Here is a 17,322-nt window from a genome sequence, read left to right as displayed (position 1 = left end):
CCCTCTTCTTTTTATTGTGGTAAAATATATACAATATGAAAGTTACCATCATAACCATTTTAAGCAGTTCCACAGCGTTAAGTGCATTCGCATTGTTGTGCAACCATCCCCACCATCCGTCTCCTGAACTTGCGCATCTTCCCAAACTGAAGTCTGTCCCCATGAGACACTGACTCCCCATCGCCCTCTCCCAGTCCCTGGCACCAGCCATTCTACTTTCTTATGAGTTTGACTCCTCCAGAACCCTTACAGAATGGAATCACGTTTGTGCTTTTGTGACTGGCTTATTTCACTCAGCATAATGTCCTCAAGGTTCATCCATGTGGGGACATGTATCAGAATTTCCTACCTTTTTAAGACTGAATGACATTCTGTAGCATGGATAGACAATTTTTTGTTAATCCATTCATCCATCAGTGGACACGTGGGTTGCTTCCATCTTTTGGCTACTGTGAGCATTGCTGCTGTAAACACAAGTGTGTAAATATCTGTTCAAGTTTCTGCATTCAATCCATTGGGGTATATACCCAGAGTTGGGAATGTGGGATCATATGGTAACACTATGTTTACATTTTTGAGGAACTGCCAAACCGTTTACCACAGCACCTGCACCTTTTATATCCAGCCACCCTCCCCCACCCACTCCCATCCCCACCAAGTGGTACCCAAGGCTTATAATCACAGACTTCTTTAACCCCAAGCCATGGAAAGAAAACCCATTATTTTACTCATTCACTTGCTCCATGAGTCATTCTGCCATTCATTCCTTCACTCACCAGGTGTCTTTGAGCACCTGTGCACGGGGACATCTGTGGTCTAGATGCGTCCCACCCCCTCTGCTTCACCAGCAGAGCCACAAAGTCAGTGCTGACCTGATACTTGCAAGTGACTACTGCAGCGATGGCTCCTAGACTCCCTGCGTCCCATTTCCTCGTATTTCTATTTCTCTGCTCTGCACGTTACCCTTTTAGACTTGGCAGTGCCAGAGGATGCATTTTCCAGGGAGGGTGCCAAGAAAGGAGAAAAATGGCTTCTCAGTTCCCTCCCTACCACCAGAACCTACACTTCTAAAAAAAGCCAAAGGATAAATAGCTGCAAACAGCAAACAAATAACAAAGAGCCCTTGCTTCTTCATTGATGTGCAAGTCCAACTCAAACCATAAAGCTATGTAAGTCTGCATTAGGCCAAATGCCAGAGAGCACCTCATGGAGAGGTATTGTGCTCCCTCAAAAGAATGGTTCACTGTGTCTAGGGATTCTTTTTCCCACTGATTCGCAGTATCAAATATGACATGGGGAAAAATTGGTACTTAGCCAAATGGCTCGGGTAAGGAAACGCTACAACACTCATCTATCCACAAAGCCAACACCAGCTTCATCACCCAGTGACACCCTGGGAGCAAGGGCGCATACTGGTGCTCGGGGGAAGGCAACGTAGGATTTCCCTGGCGCTGCTATAACACAGTTCCACCAACTGGGGGGCTTCAAACAACGAACATTTACCCTGCCACAGCTCTAGAAGCCCGAAGTCTGAAAGCAAGGAGTAAACAGAGCCACGCTTCCTCCAAGGCTCTAAGGAAGAAAACTCCCTTGTCTTTTCCAGCTTCGGCTGGTGGCCGGCAATCATTGGCTCACGGCCACATCACTACCTCTGTTGTCACATGAGCTTTTCCCTCTGTGCATGTCTCTTCTTCTAAGGACACCAGTCATGTTGCATTAGGGCCCCCTACTCCTGAAGGATCTCGTATAACCTTGACATTGCAAAGACCACATTTCCAAATAAGGACCTGTTCTCAGCGGGGGTGGGATGTGAACCTCTTCTGGGGACACCATTCACTCCATCACAGCTGAAAAGGAAGAGATAGGCCAAGTCCCTCAGAGAACCTGGTTTGCCCTCTCCCTTCTACCAGGTTGACATGTTGAGTAAGACTCAGCCATTTACCACTTTATAATGATTAAGATGAGCTCTAGGCCTGGCTGGTGGGGCTCCCTGGACCGAGCGTCATCCTGCAAACTGAAAGGTCACCAGCTCCACTCCCAGGCAGGGCACATGCCTGGGTTGCAGGCCGGGTCCCAGGTTGGTGGCATGAGAGAGGCAACCACACAGTCATGTTTTTCTCCCTTTCTCTCTCCCTCCTTTCCCCTAAAACATAAATACATAAAATCTTTTTTCAAAATCTCTTGAAAGCTCTTTTTAAAAAATTTCTGTAGACTACAACGCTCCTGGAAGCTTCAGGTTCTAGAAAATCCTCTTGATCTGCCGTTGCTGACCTTTTTGAACTTACAATAAAGGAGATGAGAGGGTGTATGTCCTCAATCCCCATTAGGCGTTTTACAAAAGCCTCAGTTACAGGAAGCCAAAATGAACAACAGAAAAGTCACCTTGTACCACTGACTGTAATTTATATCCTATGGCCAAGTGTCCTTACAAAGCAGGGCTGGCAAGTCACATATTCCCAGACAGTGTCACATACATGCCAAGGCCTTCCCTTCATCTCTATTCCAATGACAACGCACACCAAAGGTGTGATTCTTCCAGCAAAACACACAGAGTGGCAAACACTGAGATGACAGGCCCAGGGGCCAGCAAGTCCCCAGGACAGTGTGACATGTACACAGGCAGGTCAAGGGATTTTCATTTCTTGGTTTTTCTTCTTCTTTGCTTTCTCCACCTCCCCCCACCCCCACCCCCCGCTTTTTTACAATGGGATTTCAAAATAACAATTGCAGCCTGAGATGATTTGGTCCAATCTGCTCAATTTATTAAGTGGGAAACTGAGTCCCATAGAGAGAAAGCCACTTACCTGGTATCCAGTCATTGGGAAAGGAAACCTAGACCCACAAAATCTCCGCAGAGACTGCATTAGCCCCTGCCACCCAGAGCTTTGTAGGCCACACTTTCCAGGTTTGGTATGGTGGCTGTCAGTGGAGGGGGGGGGGTGGTAGGGATGCTTGCTGAATCCTTAGAGGGCTTCATCCAACCATCCCCATTTGGTTCTGATCTGTCCCCAGGCAGGGTATAGGGAGGGGACAAACTGGAACAGGCAGAGTTGGAGCGCCCTCCCATCCAGACCAGGGGTTTCTTCCTTCTGAGAGTTAAGAACATGGCCCCGTCAACTGCATGGGGCCAGCTGCCTCGGCGGCTGAACCTGAGGAGATCCAAAGAAATGAACGCTTCTATAGGAGTCTGTGACCTTGTCAGGGCAGAGACAACAGAGAATTCAATAAGCGAAACACCCATCTCTTAGGTCCATTCAAATCAATGGTAAGCTCTGGCCAAGAGCAGTGCCCTGTCAATACAACACAAGGCCCGGGGGTGCCGGGGCCCAGTTTGCAGGGCAGAAGGGTATGGCACAGGCAAGGTGCCTTTTAAGCAGCAGAAGGCAGACAGGACCGGTATGGGCACTGAAGCTGTCTTCAGAGGCCTGCTGGGCTGGGCCCCTCACCCCGGGTCCCGAACCTGGGCGCTGACCCTGTCCTCCAAGGGCTCCCAATTAAGCTGGGTGTGCAGATGTGAAAAGGACACAATGAAAAGGGGGACAGTTACTGACATTTACTTGGATCCCTCACGCTGAAGATAAATAGCATACTTTGTAAACTCAAGCAAGCCGCACTGCCTGACTTGTTACAAGTGTGACCCCTTCCTGTGCCAACCAGGGATGAGCGCCCCAAAGCGCCCTCGCAGACTCCAGGTGTTTCAGCTACCCCTCACCGCAGTGGCTGCCACAGGGCATGGCAGCCAGTGTTCACAGCCCATGGTCCCCTGGTGACAACCTCCCAAATGAAGAGAAGTGCTTGGGACAGTCCCCGAGACCCTATGCCATCATGTGTTGACAGGACGGTCCCACCAGCGTTCATTGAGCCCAGTGGGGGTTCGCAGGGAGAAGAACCCAGGCTGGTCTGTTTCCCTGACGCACCCAAGAGCAGTCCTTCACGAAGTGCCTTTTGAGTGGGAGTTGGGGACGGGGGGGGGGGAGGTGCCATGGCTCTGAGATTCTCTACATTTCCCATTCAGACTCAGTACCTCAACACTAAACCTTTATTACGTCTGCCCCGGCCGGGTGGCTCACGTGGTTAGAATGTCGTCTGCATGTGCCAAGGTTGTGGATTCCATCCGCAGTCAGGACACATACGAGAGTCCACCAATGAGGTAGTGGAACAACAAATGGATCTCCCTCCCCCCCAATCAATACATAAAATGTTTTTTTTAAATGTATTACTTCCTAATTACATTTCAGTCAGATCTCTGTGTTTTGAACCCACACAATAATCTCTAACCCCCCCTCTCCAAAATGTATGCTCTCTCTCACCCAGACAGGATGATCGCCAGGCCCTGCAAACGTCCCAGTGGTAGAGCAGTGACGACGTGTGGGCTCCTTTAGAAAACACCGCCACGACACGGGCCCGTGCTGTGCCGTCATGCCCTCAAGAAGTGATGGAGGGCCTTCCCCAGAAATGTCTTGGGAGCACAAGGCGCAGTCCCACGTGGACAGCAGAGCAGGGAAGGAGAAACAAAGTCTGGACAGCACCCAGAAACACCCCAGGGCAGCGCTGGCTACAAAGCAAAGCCAGGGTGTCTCCATTCATTTGTATCATCTTTTATTAAACAAAATAAAACTTCATCTATTTATACTTTCTATAAATCTGGCCTTTAAAAAATATCCCCCAAAGTACCGTGCCATCCATTCTTTGATGTTCTTTCCAATGATTCCAAATCTCGATGGCAGTCTGTGTCCTATCCAAGGACAAAGGCAGATACGGATGCCTCGGAGCTGCCCCACACAGCACACGCCTGCCTGCTTAGGGGTACAGCTCCCGTCACTGTCGGGACCATGGCTGCCGGGGACAGTCATGGCATTCGACTCAACGTGGCAACATGCCACTGCCTTCACCGGCCCATCTCCAGCAGCATGAAACCAGTTCTCCCAGCCAGTGCTCTGGGCACTGGCTGTGGTGGCAATGTGGTGGCACCATCCCCCGGCAGCCGAGCACCTCAGGCCTCTCTTTGGGCAGGCCTGCACCTGGACCTTAGGGGATCTCCGTGTCCATGGTATAAATCTGAATGAGATGGCACACAATGTTATCAATGGTTGGCTTGGTGAGGTCGTCACTGAACACCTAGAAAGGAGGAGGAAACAGGTTCTGATTAGACTCCCTCCGTGTCACACAAGGCTCCCACCACTAAGTGCAGAGTCACACTGCATGGGGAGGCGGGGGGGAACGGCATGAGGACTTCACTACTGGAAAATGATGATGGCTCTCTGCAACGCCAGTTCAGTTCCAGCCTACCAAAGTTGATCACAAAGCAGATCACAGAACATTTCACGTGGAAGAGGCCTGGGTCATCATCTGACCCAGACAGGACAGGAGACTCGCCTTGGGTTACCCAGGGAGTTGGTAACAGAGGTGGGCCACGAGCACGGGCGCCTGCCTCCCCACAACCTCCGCCTGGCCTCTCTCAGCTTGGAGATCTCTGGGAATCTTGGGAGAGAAAGGGAGAGGACTCTATTTCAAGAAGTAAACATGCTAGATCACCTGGACCCCACCCCACCCTAGGCTGGCCCATGGGGAACACGTGGATCTGGCTCTATAGTCTGGACAAAACATCCTCTTGACTGTGCCAGAGATTACAAACTTGTAAGATGAGTCCCCAGGGGCCCAAACCAAGAGTGCAGCTCAGGGCTGACTCTGAATGATCCCAAGGAAGGTGTGGCCCTTGCCTGGCTCCTGGGAGGGGAACTCTAGGCCCCCGGCACAAGGGCCCTGCCAGGTAGTCTGTGCCGACAACAGACTGCACTCTGCTGGGGGCTTGGACAGAACATATGAGTTTGACCTGCAGGGGCTGGAGACTGAGTGGCTGAGGTCACCCACATGGCCGCTCTAGGTCTGCAGGGTCGACTCCCAGTAAAGTCCCTGGGCACCACTGCTCAGGGGGGCTTCCCTGGTGGCAGCCCTCTGTGCACGTTGTCACACATCATTGCTGAGAGACACTGTGCTATCTGTATGACTCCACTGGCGGGGGACCTGGAAGCTCGCTCCTGGTCTCTCCTGGACCCGCCCTACATACACATCTTTCACTGTAATTAACCCTGACAACCATCGCCACAAGTGTAACGGCTTTTCTGAGTTCTGTGAGTCCTCCTAGCCAAGCATTGAGCCTGGGGGTGTTCTTGGGGGCTCCTGATGACATGGGAAGCAAAAAGCAAGCAACGCAAAGAGCCCTTGGGTAGATGCTGTGTCCCCAGGGGGATGCCGGGCCACAGGGTTGCTGCCTGGGGAACCAAGGTGCCATGAGGGTCAGGCCTGGGGCTGAGCCAGGACAGAAACTGGACTTGAATCCACCCCTTCCAAAGTCCTCATAGGACCCTCCACAGGCTACCACCTCAGGTGGGAAACAGTGACCTGAACACCCCCTGAGCCCTGGCTCAGGAAGGTTGTCCATCTCACCCTGGGCTCCGGGTGGAAAACAAATACCTCAGAAATATGGGCTTGTCCTTGTCCACTACCTGTGTGCTCCCGGAGACCCCAAACTGAGAAGTGACCATTAAAAGTAGTTTGGGCCAAAAACTGCAAGCAACCCAGGTGTCACTCCATATAGGGCTGGACGAACACAATGTGGTCCATCCAGACCATGGAATAGGATTCAACGTTAAAGAGGACAGAAGCTGACACACTCTGCAACATACTACCGAGTTAGAGGCAGTGCCTCATGGACCCCGAGGCTCAACAAGGCTTGGTGCAAAGGCCTGCTGTGACCAGCACACTCAAGTGCTGGCAGGCTAGCAGCGGGGGAGCAGGTCAAGCTTTGCTAGGTCTCCTGACCAGCACAGTGGAGCCCCAGCCCACAGCAGACAAGTGACAACAGCGAGGCAGACAGTGGCAGGCAGAGAGCATGCAAGCAGGGAAAGTGGTTTGCAAATCAGACATAAGTGTTCCAGGGCCGGGCAGGCAAGACATCATTGGGAGCCAGCCTTCACCACTCTTGAGTTCAAAAGGTGTCCGGATTCTGGATGCTCCCAGTGCCAAGGGCCCAGAGCCACCCAGAAAAGGTGAAGAGCTGAGTAAATACGAGCACACCACCCCCAAAGGGCCCTTCTTCCCGGTTGTGAGAGTACTGGTTAAGTCGGTGGCGCCCGGAAAACAAGCTCATGGTGGCGCTGCTTCCTGGCGCTCTGATCCCGTGAGGGCTGAGAGTGTGAAGCAGTGGTACAGTGGCGCCCCGTGAAGTTCAGGAGCAAGTGAAGAGAAGGCAGACACAGAGGACAACCAGCAGGGACAATGGGAAACCAGTGACAACATTGTGGATCCAAGCACCCAAGGGACTGGGGACTCCATGCCCACCAGATGCTCTCGGAGAGCAGGGCCAGGAAGTGGCAGTCCCAGCAGAGCGGGGGCACTGCAGGCACAAGTGGAGCTCCCTAAGAAGCCCCAGCACGGAGCAATAATTTCTGTCCACACAGATGCCCTTTCATCCCCATACTGCTGGGGGATTCACGTGGCCCAAGACCCGGGTATGGATGCATTTATTCACATACGTGAGCACCTACTACATGCCAGGTGTAGGCACTGGGCCTGGGGCAGTCGATCAAGCAGACAAGACCCCTGGCCTCCAGGTGCTTACAGTCTGGCAAGTGGGGGGGAGGGGGGCGGAGACTGGACAGACAATAAAGGCGGGCAGGGCCAAGGGCAGGGAAGGCTGTGGTCTCCCATGGGGGGAGACGGGGGGGGGGGGGAGTGTCAGGAAAGGCAGAGGCACCGTATAAGCCAAGAGCTGCAGGAGGGGAGAGGGAATGAGGGGCAGGCCCAAGAAGGCACCCATGGGGCACATTCCCTCCAGGGAAATAAATGACACATTTCAAAGGTTTCTGGTCACTGTGGGTTTGTGGAGGAGGGGGGGATGTACCAAAGGGAGAGACCTTCAGTTACCTGAACTTCTGCTTACAAAAGAACCTCATTCTAGGATAAGGCCAAGCAATAACGTCTCACGAAGATAGGAAGGGCAAACTTCAAGTTTGGGAAAGAAAAAACCAAAATGATCTCAAAATCCCATTTTGAAACAGTGGGACTACTCAGGGAACATCTGACAAGACTGCAGAAGTCCTTGAGCACAGCCCTTTGGATGGACAGGTTTCAACTCAGTATCTACAAACATTACTTTGGATTCTGTAGGTCTTGGGGAGATGGGGATTTATCAATTGTCAGTCTCATCTCTCTCCACCTACCTATCACCTACCTAACCTATTCATGCACCCGCCCATTTATCATCGATCTACCTGCCTATCATCTAGGGTATCCATTCATCTACCTTCTACCTACCTACCTCTACCATCTATGTACCTATCTATCATCCACCCATCTTTTTAGAGCACCCTCTATACTTCTTGTGTGAAGCCAGGTTTATTCATCTCCGAACTATGCCAAGTTCCCATTCAATTCAACAAAAGTGTTTGTCTGAGCTCAGAAGGTCTCAGCTGGGAGGGGACCCCTACCCTGGGACACTCGGCAATACCAAGGGACAAGTTTGGTTGTCGTGACTAGTGGGGAACCTGCCCCTGGCTCTGACTGCGTGGAGTGACGCTGCTCCCTACCCTACCCTGCCCAGGATGCCCCACTGCAGAGAATGACCCAGCCCCAAGTGCCCACAATGCCAAGGGGGAGAATCTCTGCCTTCGACTTAGAAATTACAGGGTATTTTCAAGCTGCGATATTCCCAAGTAGCCCTCACCTCTCTTATGGTTTATTATTAGAAAGGAACGTGAACACCCAGGTACAGAGACTTGTGAAGGTCCTTAGGCAAAGGAAGGGGACACATCCAGTGTACTGAGCATCACCTCACCTGCCACCATGGCTTCTCAGCCTCCGCCTCGGCGGGCACCTCAACCCCATACACCTGCAGGGCCAGATGGAGCACTGCCACAGCTATGTGCTGAGCCCGGAACCGAAGGCACAGCCCGCCATGGTAGCTGTCTCGCAGCAGGGCCCAGGCCGTGACAGAGATGGGGGTCCGCTGCCAGCTGTAACGATTCAGCCAGTTCTTGAGGGAAATCAGGTAGTGGAGCAGGTACTGCAAAGACAAGCCAGTCAGCCGGTTGGCTTTCAGGGCTCTGGTCCCTAGTCACCCACCTCCTCACTGTGAGGCACTGTGCTTCCTCTGCCTGCCAGCCACTCTACCATAAACTGTCTTGATGTATACAAAACACAGATTGAATCCAGTGACCTCCCAGTCAAACCCTCCAATGGTGCCCCGCATCACTTAGAAAAAAGCCCCAGTGCCTTCCACTGGCACCCAAGCCCAGCCCCCCTCTCAGCCTCATCGCCCAAACCCCACTCCCCTTCACTGTGTCTGATTGCACCAGGTTCGCTCCTCCTCAGGGCCCTGGCACTCACTCCCTCTGCCTGAAACCATCTCCGCTCCTGCCCCAATCCCTATGTGCCCACCTACTCTTGTCCTCCATGCCCTGCTCCTGATCCCCACCTGGGCCACTCTTGATGGCCACCCCAATGGAAATCCCTCTCCACCACATGGTCCTGCACTGGCCACTGTCAGCAATCACTCTGCCCCTCCCCAAACACAAGCTCCAGGAAGAGCGTCCTTATCTGAAGAACAGAACACGGTGCCGTACGCCCAGGCCCAGGCTGGGGCCAGCCGGTGCTAGGGCGCCTGCTTTCAGGAGAATCAGAGACAGGTGACTGCATTTTGCAATAGCACTGATGGCTGTAAACACTTCACAAATGACCTTCCAGCTCAGCTGTCTGGGAAGACAGCTGCTTCGTGTGAAACTCCTGATCAACTGAACATACTAGTAAGCCTACCCAACAGGTGTGAACACTCATGCATGGGGCTCCAGCACATGTGGAGGAAGGGATTCACCCTCTACTTCATGCCTGCCCTAAGCCCTATGAAAGGGAAAGGCCCCGCTCCCGGTGTGTGCTGTCCTTCCCCAGACTGCTCCGTGACTGCCCCACAGAGCCGGGGCCCTCCTGCCTTGCCCCTGCATCAGGCCAGCACAGGGACACGCAACTGTTTTAAAATCGCCTTCGAAATCTCTGCCAGGTGTTGCCAGGAGCACGTCCGTGGTTTGGAAGGGAGGGGTGACATTATGAAAAGGGCAACATGAGGGGCCCCTGCGGTGATGGAGTTGTTTTATAGTTAACTGAGATACCACCATGGCACACGAGCCATAAAATTATTTCGTATGGCGCTAGCGCCGTACAAGTCATGCCCAAGTACCCCACGAACCAGGGGCACTGTAGCCGTGCCACGCGCCCCGGCAGCTACATCGTATCAACTCTACAAAATGTTTCCATTCAGGGAGACTGGGCAAAGTCTCTATCTTAAATGAGATATCTTTGTTACTTTCCCCAACTGCTTGTACATCTACACTTGCCTCAATGAAAATTCAATTAAAAAGAAGTAATAATTCTGGCAGAGAGCTCCACAACCTCCCCCCGCCCCCACAGGCCATAATCTCCAAGTGCCTTAAGGGTTTAATGGGTCCCTTTTACAGCTATGCGAGACAGCGCTTCTGTCGGGACTTACATGTTCCTAGCAGTCAAAAGTGTGCTATTTAACTCGAGTGACCCGGCTTTTCTCATGGGTTTCCAATTCTAAGCAAAACTGAACTGGATGCGAGCTCCGAGACAGAGAAGCAACTCTCAGGGACAGAAACTCTGGCAGGTCACGAAACCAGCCGTGTTTCCCCATGGCTCACTGAGCACAGAATCTATGTGGGTCACAGGATCTGCAAGGGCTTCAGGGGGTCACATGGATCCCAACCCATGGCCACAGCTGAGCAGGCAGAAAGGCAGAACCTGAGAAAACCCTGAGTGGGACAGGAGAGGCCGCCTGAGCCAGTCACTGTGTGTCACCCGGTTGTCCCCCTGTGACCCTGCTCTTCCTATGTCCCGCACCTGCTCTCAAAGATCAGATGGGTGCACTTTTGGTATAAAGAACAAAGAGGTTCATACCTTGTGCGGGTGCTGAAAGGAGACTTGGAAACGCAGCACCCTCAGCACAAGGAGCTCGCACTGCACGATGCTGTCCCGCAGCACCCAGAACCGGGAGTCCAGCTCCAAGGGCTCGCTGCCTGGGTGGAAGTACCTGCACGGAGAAATGGTGATGCTCACAGCAGCCAGAGAGGTGGCCCTGAGGAGCCCCTGAAGTCACCTGATGTCCAGATATAAGCCCCAATGTCCTTCTGCCATACAATTAACATAGTGTCATTCTACTTTTTAAAAGAAATCCTCACCAAGGATATGTTGATTTTAGAGAGAGAGGGGGAAGAGAGAGAGGAGAGAGAGGAGAGGGAGGGAGGCGGTATGGAGGAGGGGGACGGGGAGAGGGAGGAGGGGAGGGAGCGAGAGCTGGAGCATGTGAGAGAAACATCAGTCCGTTGCCTCTGTCACCTCCCATTAGTTCACACCCTCTGGCCCCCTCTGACCAGGGATGGAGCCTGCAACCACCTGGTGTACAGGACAACACTCCAACCAACTGAGCCATCCAGCCAGGGCTCTACTTGGGTTTTTACAAATCATTCTTCATCTATATGTCTAGTGTACAGGATGAAGACAATAACTGACGAAGGAAAGAAGCCAACTTCTAGTTTTAGTCCCATATCACTCAGCAAGACAGTGTAAGGATAGGCTGTTGGCAATTCCTCCAGAGGAACTGGAAGCTCTGGCAGGCCGCGTCAGCTGTGTTTCCTGTTACAGGCAGCCTGGCATCAGGGACAGTTTTTAGCACCTGGGATGGCAATGCCCAGGGTTCTCGCTCTGGGCACAAGGAAGGTCTTCAAACACCACGGGGATGACGTGTACAGGAGAGTGAATGTATGTCAGCTTAGTATTTCCCAAACTGTCTTTCTTTCTTTCCAGATCATTCTGTCCTTTTTTTACACCATACATGTCTGCAACACTCTCCCCTTTGCAGGATCGCCAACCAAGACGTACAAAAACAAAATTCACACTCAAGTAATCAAAACTTTCTGCTGATGACTCATCCTTCCTAGCTCATTACTCCTTGTCCAATTCCCACAGAACCCCACCTGGGGCCCCATGTCTAATTAGTGATCCATCCAATTTCCTCTCCTGTCAGTCCTCCCTGCTGTGGCCCTGGCAATTATGGGTGGACTCCCGCCACCCTCCCTCACTTCCCTCTCCTGTTTCACTCTTAGTCTTTTGAGGTACACCATGAACCTGTCATGCTTTTAGGCCGTGGGGAGTGCTTTCTCTGTTACCCATTTATTAAAAGAGAAACAGCACAAAATAGTCTTCTTTCCTAATGATTAGAGTTCTTGGAAAGGCTATGACGCACCGCTAGTCAATAACTTTCTATAAATCACTCTCCTGCAGGCCTCGACGCAGCGTGTCTGGCTGGCTGGACCCCTACTGCCTTCCCCAACAGGAACACAGTTCCTTGGGCCCAGGGGTGCCACCCACGGACCACTGTGCCAACACTAAGGCCGGAGAAGCTCCTTAGCAACTCTAACTGGGTTTCTCTCACCATCTAAACAAGATGAAGGCCAAGCTGGGTCCACCCCCGCCCCATATGATGAGCTGAGCTGCGGGGCCCACAAAACCCAAATGGTGTATTCTGTCCTGTCTGAGCCTCCAGAGGAACCTTCTCCGACACATCTCTCCCAGCTCCCTCTACCCCAGCCACACACCTCTCCCTCCCAACACCGTGACTCCAGGGTCTTCTTCATACCCACCCCCTCCCCACTCCATATGACCTTTGAGGCTCCCCATAATCTGGTCCAGGCTTCTTCCCCACAGATTCCTCCTCCACGCTTCTGAGACCAGGTGCATTCCCACCTTTGCCGCTAGTGCTTCCAGCCCTGGTTCAAGATCACCCAGGTGCTTCCTTCTAAGCTTGACTGCTGGAGCCTGGCAGGCAGGGCACAGTGGGACCCTTCTCTGCCCTCCCATTCGGGTGGACACCAGGACATGCCTGGGCCAGGGAGCTGTTACCTGTTGGACACATTGATGATGTCACGAGTACGCAGGTGCTGCTCTTCCACTTTGCCAGCCAAGTAAAGGGAAGACATGGCGATTAAGTAGGGGTCATAGGCATCCAGGTTGATCTCGCAGAAGAACTTATGGTAAATGGCACAGGCGGTGGCGATAGGAATGGACTGCATCCCTAGCTTGACACCTACCAAGAGAAAAGTAGGCGAGAAATAACTCAACCCAGTACTCATCCCCTCCTAAATTGTGAGGGGACCTGCTGAGTTGGGCCCTAGGGTGCACACCTCTGTGCAGACAAGACCAAGAGCTTGCATCCTAGCTAGCACTGACTACTGGGTCTCTCACCAAGCCCCCTATCTGCCTGAGGGGTTTAGAGAAAGCCTTTTTATACCCTAATGGGCTAACAAGCCCCTGTGGCTTGTGCGTTAAGTGCTTCAATAGCTCTGCAAATTCTCCTCTCCTACCCAGCTCCCAGGTCACACCCAAGCTCCAGGTCTGCAAACCCCACTAGGTGAAGCGAAGCTTTAAACCACTGCTTGGTTAGCACCTGGCATCTCAGCTTCCGCACAATATCTTGCACAGGACCACACGCTGTTGCGTGCCTGCTTCCTGCTTAACAAGCATTCAACTACAGAGAGCCACCGTTCCCTCGGCTCACCTCACCGAAATCCTGCCAAGATGACAGGAGCAAAAAAAGCCCTCTGAGCATCAGATACCTCAAGTCCTGAAGTTACAGTTAAAGATTATACTCAGCACTCGTTTCCTAGTCTGCAGGTTAGAAAAGACATGCAGAATACTTGCCGAAGGCAACTGCAGGCAAAACAGGAGAAAAGTCCCAGCCAGGCCCCACAGAAGACTGACACACTGAAAAGTGAACAGAACTCAAAAACCAGAGGACAGTGGTTTGATTTAGGGGTTAAGGTCCACCCCTGACTCCATCCCTAGACAGATCCTAAGGAAATCACTGCAATGGGTCACAGAACCAAAACAAATTCACAAGGACCAGGATTAACAAAATAAGGTCAAATTACATCTAATAAACTGGGGGAAAAAAGAAGGTGGAGAACAACCAACAATCATTAAGATCACCTTCAACATCTTCCACCTAAGAAGGTATATTAGGCCCCGGCTGGCGTGGCTCAGTAGGTTGAGCTCTGCCCTGCAAATCAAACGGTTGTCAGTTCGATTCCCAGTCAGGGAACATGTCTGGGTCGCAGGCCAGGCCCTCAGTTGGGAGCATGCAAGAGGCAACTACACACTGATGTTTCTCTCCCTCTCTCTAATAAATAAATAAATAAAATCTTTAAAAAAGAAAAGGTGTGTTAGTTCCCTAGGGCTACATTAACAATTGACCACAAATTTGGTGGCTTACAACAACATACTTCTTTTCCTCTCACAATCCTGGTGGTCAGAAACCCAAAATGAGTCTTACAGAGTTAAGCTCAAGGTGCCTGGCAGGACTGGTTTCTTCTGGGGGCTCCAGGGGAGAATCTGTTTACTTGCCCTTTCCAGCTCCTAGAGATACTTGCAGTCCTTAGCTCATGGCCCCTTCCTCTCTTGAAAGCCAGCAGTGCAGCATCTTCTAAGTCTGCTTCCACCATCAAACGACCTTCTCCTCTGCCTGCCCCTCTTCCTGACTCCCTCTTTGAGGGCGGATGTGGTTACCACATTTTGCCGTGTATAACGCATTCCCGTGTGAGATGCGCACCCACGTTCTTGGCCCAAATTTTCAGGATAAAAAAAAGCCTTTTCTTTTTATTTTTAAATTCAATTATTTACTTATTTATATTTAGATGCTTGTTTGTTGTATTATAAAGGAATTTTAGCATTTATTTTTAAACCTACCGTGGTATAAGAAATTATATGTAACAAATATTGAAAAGAATGAAAAACGCGTATCTAGTTATGGAATTAGTACTACCTGTGCATAATGCACATCCTTCTTTTTCCCTCAAAAATTTGGGTAAAAAAGTGTGCATTATACATAGCAAAATAAGGGTGTATCAGGCCCACTGGGAAATCTAGAATGGTTCCCCCCCAGCAAGATGCTTAGGTCCATCTGCCAAGTCTCTTTTGCTACATAAGGTAACAATCACAGGTTCCAAGGCTGAGAATGGGGACTGCTGGAGGACCAGTATTCATCCTAGCACAGAGGGAAAAAGTATGCACAGTAAGTTTTAGAAAGAAGCCCTTCAAAAGTGATGCCTAAAGAGCTTTTAGCATTCCAAGGTTTCAACTTCAGTTGTTACATCAAGAGTTCCTACATGGGCCCCCTCATTCCCAGAGATGTCAATAAGGTAGTACTGCTGCATCTGACCTCCCACGAGGTCTTATTTTATACAGCAAAGTCTCAAAGGCCAGCATGCTTCCCTGGTTTACATGGACCCTCGGAGCAGATGGATGGAGCATTTGAAGGGGCATTACCATCCTTCCTGATACACTTTGCAACTCTTCTTAGAAATACGATCCTGCATCAATTCCACAAACCCTCTGCTCTCCTTCACTTGATAGCAGACTCACCCCACTCCCTCGCCCTCAAAGTGCACACACAAAGTAACAAAAAGTAACTAACTGTCCCTCAGCTCATTAAGAGGAATAATGTTTTTGCAGGAATCTGGTTGGTTTCATATCCTGCCCTGGAACCAGTGGCACCCCAAACCACTGTGGACACCCTGGCAGGGTTGAAAATGCCAGATGCACCCTGGGTTCTCAGTGTGACAGGACCTCTCCAACAAGGCTTGTCCTGAACCTCACCCAAGAGCATGCTTCAAAAGGTTCTATGAGCCCTGGCTGGTGTGCCTCAGTGGACTGAGCACCAGCCTGCAGACCAAGGTCACGGGTTTGGTTCCCATTCAGGGCACATGCCTGGGTTGTGGGTTCAGTCGCCATCTGGGGCACATGCAACCGATCGATGTTTCTCTCCCTCTCTTCCTATCTCTCTAAAATAAAATCTTTTTTTTCTTTAAAAAAAAAGGCTCCACAAAACCAAGCACCATACAGTGTCTCCGTCCCCGTTGCTACAGATAGGTGTGGCAAAAGGTACAGTACACTCAACCCAGCTGCAGGCGCCCCGACTTGGCCACCTTGTAGCTAGAGCCAGTTCCTTTCCATGCGGTCTCTTTGGGCCTGAGCGCTGGATCATGAAACGACAATGACTGCATCTACCTCGCAGCACAAAGCCTAATACACAGGGCGTGGGGAAAAGCAGAGGCCCGTTTCAGGCCCGGTCTCTTCCCTCTACCTAGCCGCGCCAGCCCCACGTCCTTTAAGTCCCCTACCCTGCCAAGCAGGGCCCCTCAACGCTGGCCACGGGTCACAGGCCCCGCCCCCCAAGGGCTGGCCAGGGCCGCCTCCGTGAAAGTGCAGCACCGTGGCCCTGGCCTCCAAGCCCCATTTGCTCAGGGCATGGTCTCTTCCCGGCCACGGTTACCTGCCTCCATGATGAACCTCGTTACACGGAAGTGCACCCTAGCCACGGGAGCAGCCCACCCCTGGGCTCCCCGTGCCGCGTCTCCCCCTCCATAGCAGTCCAGACCGAAGCCTTCCATGGGACCCCGCCCGGAGGCCCCAAACCCCCCGGCCATAAGAACCAGAGTCCCCAGCACGCGGTGGCCGGCCCCGGGGGGCGGGGGGGTCCTAGCGGCGGGCCCGGCCGCCCAGCCCCGCCCCGCCTCGCCCCGCCTCGCCCCGCCTCGCCCGGCAGCCCCACCTGCCCCGCCCCGCCTGGGCCGGCCCGCGTTCCCGCCCCCGACGGCGGGGCGGGGGGGGGGGGGAGCGGCGGAGGGGAACGCGCGGCTGCGCGCTACAGGCCGGAGGGTTGAGCTGGATGGCGCAAGTTCAGGCGCAGGCGCAGAAACCGAGGCTAGCTGCTCGCAAGCACGAGTCACTTCTAACCGCGCGCCTTAGAGGCTTTTTCCCGGCCGCCAGAATAGGCAAGCTCCACCCCCGGGAGCCTTCTGTTTCCCCCTGGGAGTCAGACCGCTCCGCCTTCAGACGCCTCATGCCCTGGCCTTGGGAACTTAGAGCCCCGCACTCGGGAGCTATACCCACAGTTGTTCAATCCCCGAAGGCCACATAACCCACCTTAGGGAGCTGCACGCCCTACCCCCCACCCCGCCCCGGCAGCCGGAACCTATGGGGCCACTCTGCGAGGGCGCAGCGAGGCCACCCCCAGGCACCTGAGCTGGGGGTCCCACTAAGATGTCTCAGTGGACTGGTGGTCCAGCGTAGTATATATAGGACGGGGAGAGTTGGCAGCACCTGCCAAGCCGTGGGCGAAAGGCACGCACAGGAGTTCACGCTGAGGCTTGGGCGCCTCCCAACAGGAGATGGCGTGTGGTTCAGCGTCAGGGTTCG

At 52.6% G+C, this 17,322-nt stretch overlaps 1 protein-coding gene across 1 annotated transcript; it reads right to left on the bottom strand.

Moving 5' to 3' along the window:
* Nucleotides 1-4,582: 4,582 nt before the first annotated feature.
* On the bottom strand, nt 4,583-16,617 carry CCNQ (cyclin Q). The gene is made up of 5 exons (XM_037059234.1): nt 16,397-16,617; nt 12,970-13,153; nt 10,969-11,101; nt 8,837-9,064; nt 4,583-5,118 (listed from the first exon to the last, which is right to left on the bottom strand). The coding sequence occupies exons 1-5, from the start codon at nt 16,548-16,550 to the stop codon at nt 5,029-5,031; spliced, it is 789 nt and encodes a 262-aa protein (XP_036915129.1). The 5' UTR covers nt 16,551-16,617; the 3' UTR covers nt 4,583-5,028.
* Nucleotides 16,618-17,322: the final 705 nt, after the last annotated feature.

This window comes from Sturnira hondurensis, unplaced genomic scaffold (assembly GCF_014824575.4).
Source record: "Sturnira hondurensis isolate 20B ecotype Veracruz unplaced genomic scaffold, ASM1482457v3 Scaffold0010600, whole genome shotgun sequence".
Taxonomy (NCBI): Eukaryota; Metazoa; Chordata; class Mammalia; order Chiroptera; family Phyllostomidae; genus Sturnira; species Sturnira hondurensis.
The sequence above is the reverse complement of the archived record's forward strand: the minus strand, read 5'-3'. Positions and strand labels throughout refer to the sequence as shown.

What these genes read in the sequence shown, in the direction of transcription:
- CCNQ (XM_037059234.1), bottom strand. Translation starts at nt 16,550, where the DNA reads ATGGCCGGGGGGTTTGGGGCCTCCGGGCGGGGTCCCATGGAAGGCTTC. An exon ending in GAGGTTCATCATGGAGGCAG is followed by an intron (nt 13,154 to 16,396) that starts GTAACCGTGGCC and finishes TTCTCTTGGTAG; the next exon opens with GTGTCAAGCTAGGGATGCAG. An exon ending in CTGAGAAGCCATGGTGGCAG is followed by an intron (nt 5,119 to 8,836) that starts GTGAGGTGATGC and finishes CCTCCTTTCTAG; the next exon opens with GTGTTCAGTGACGACCTCAC.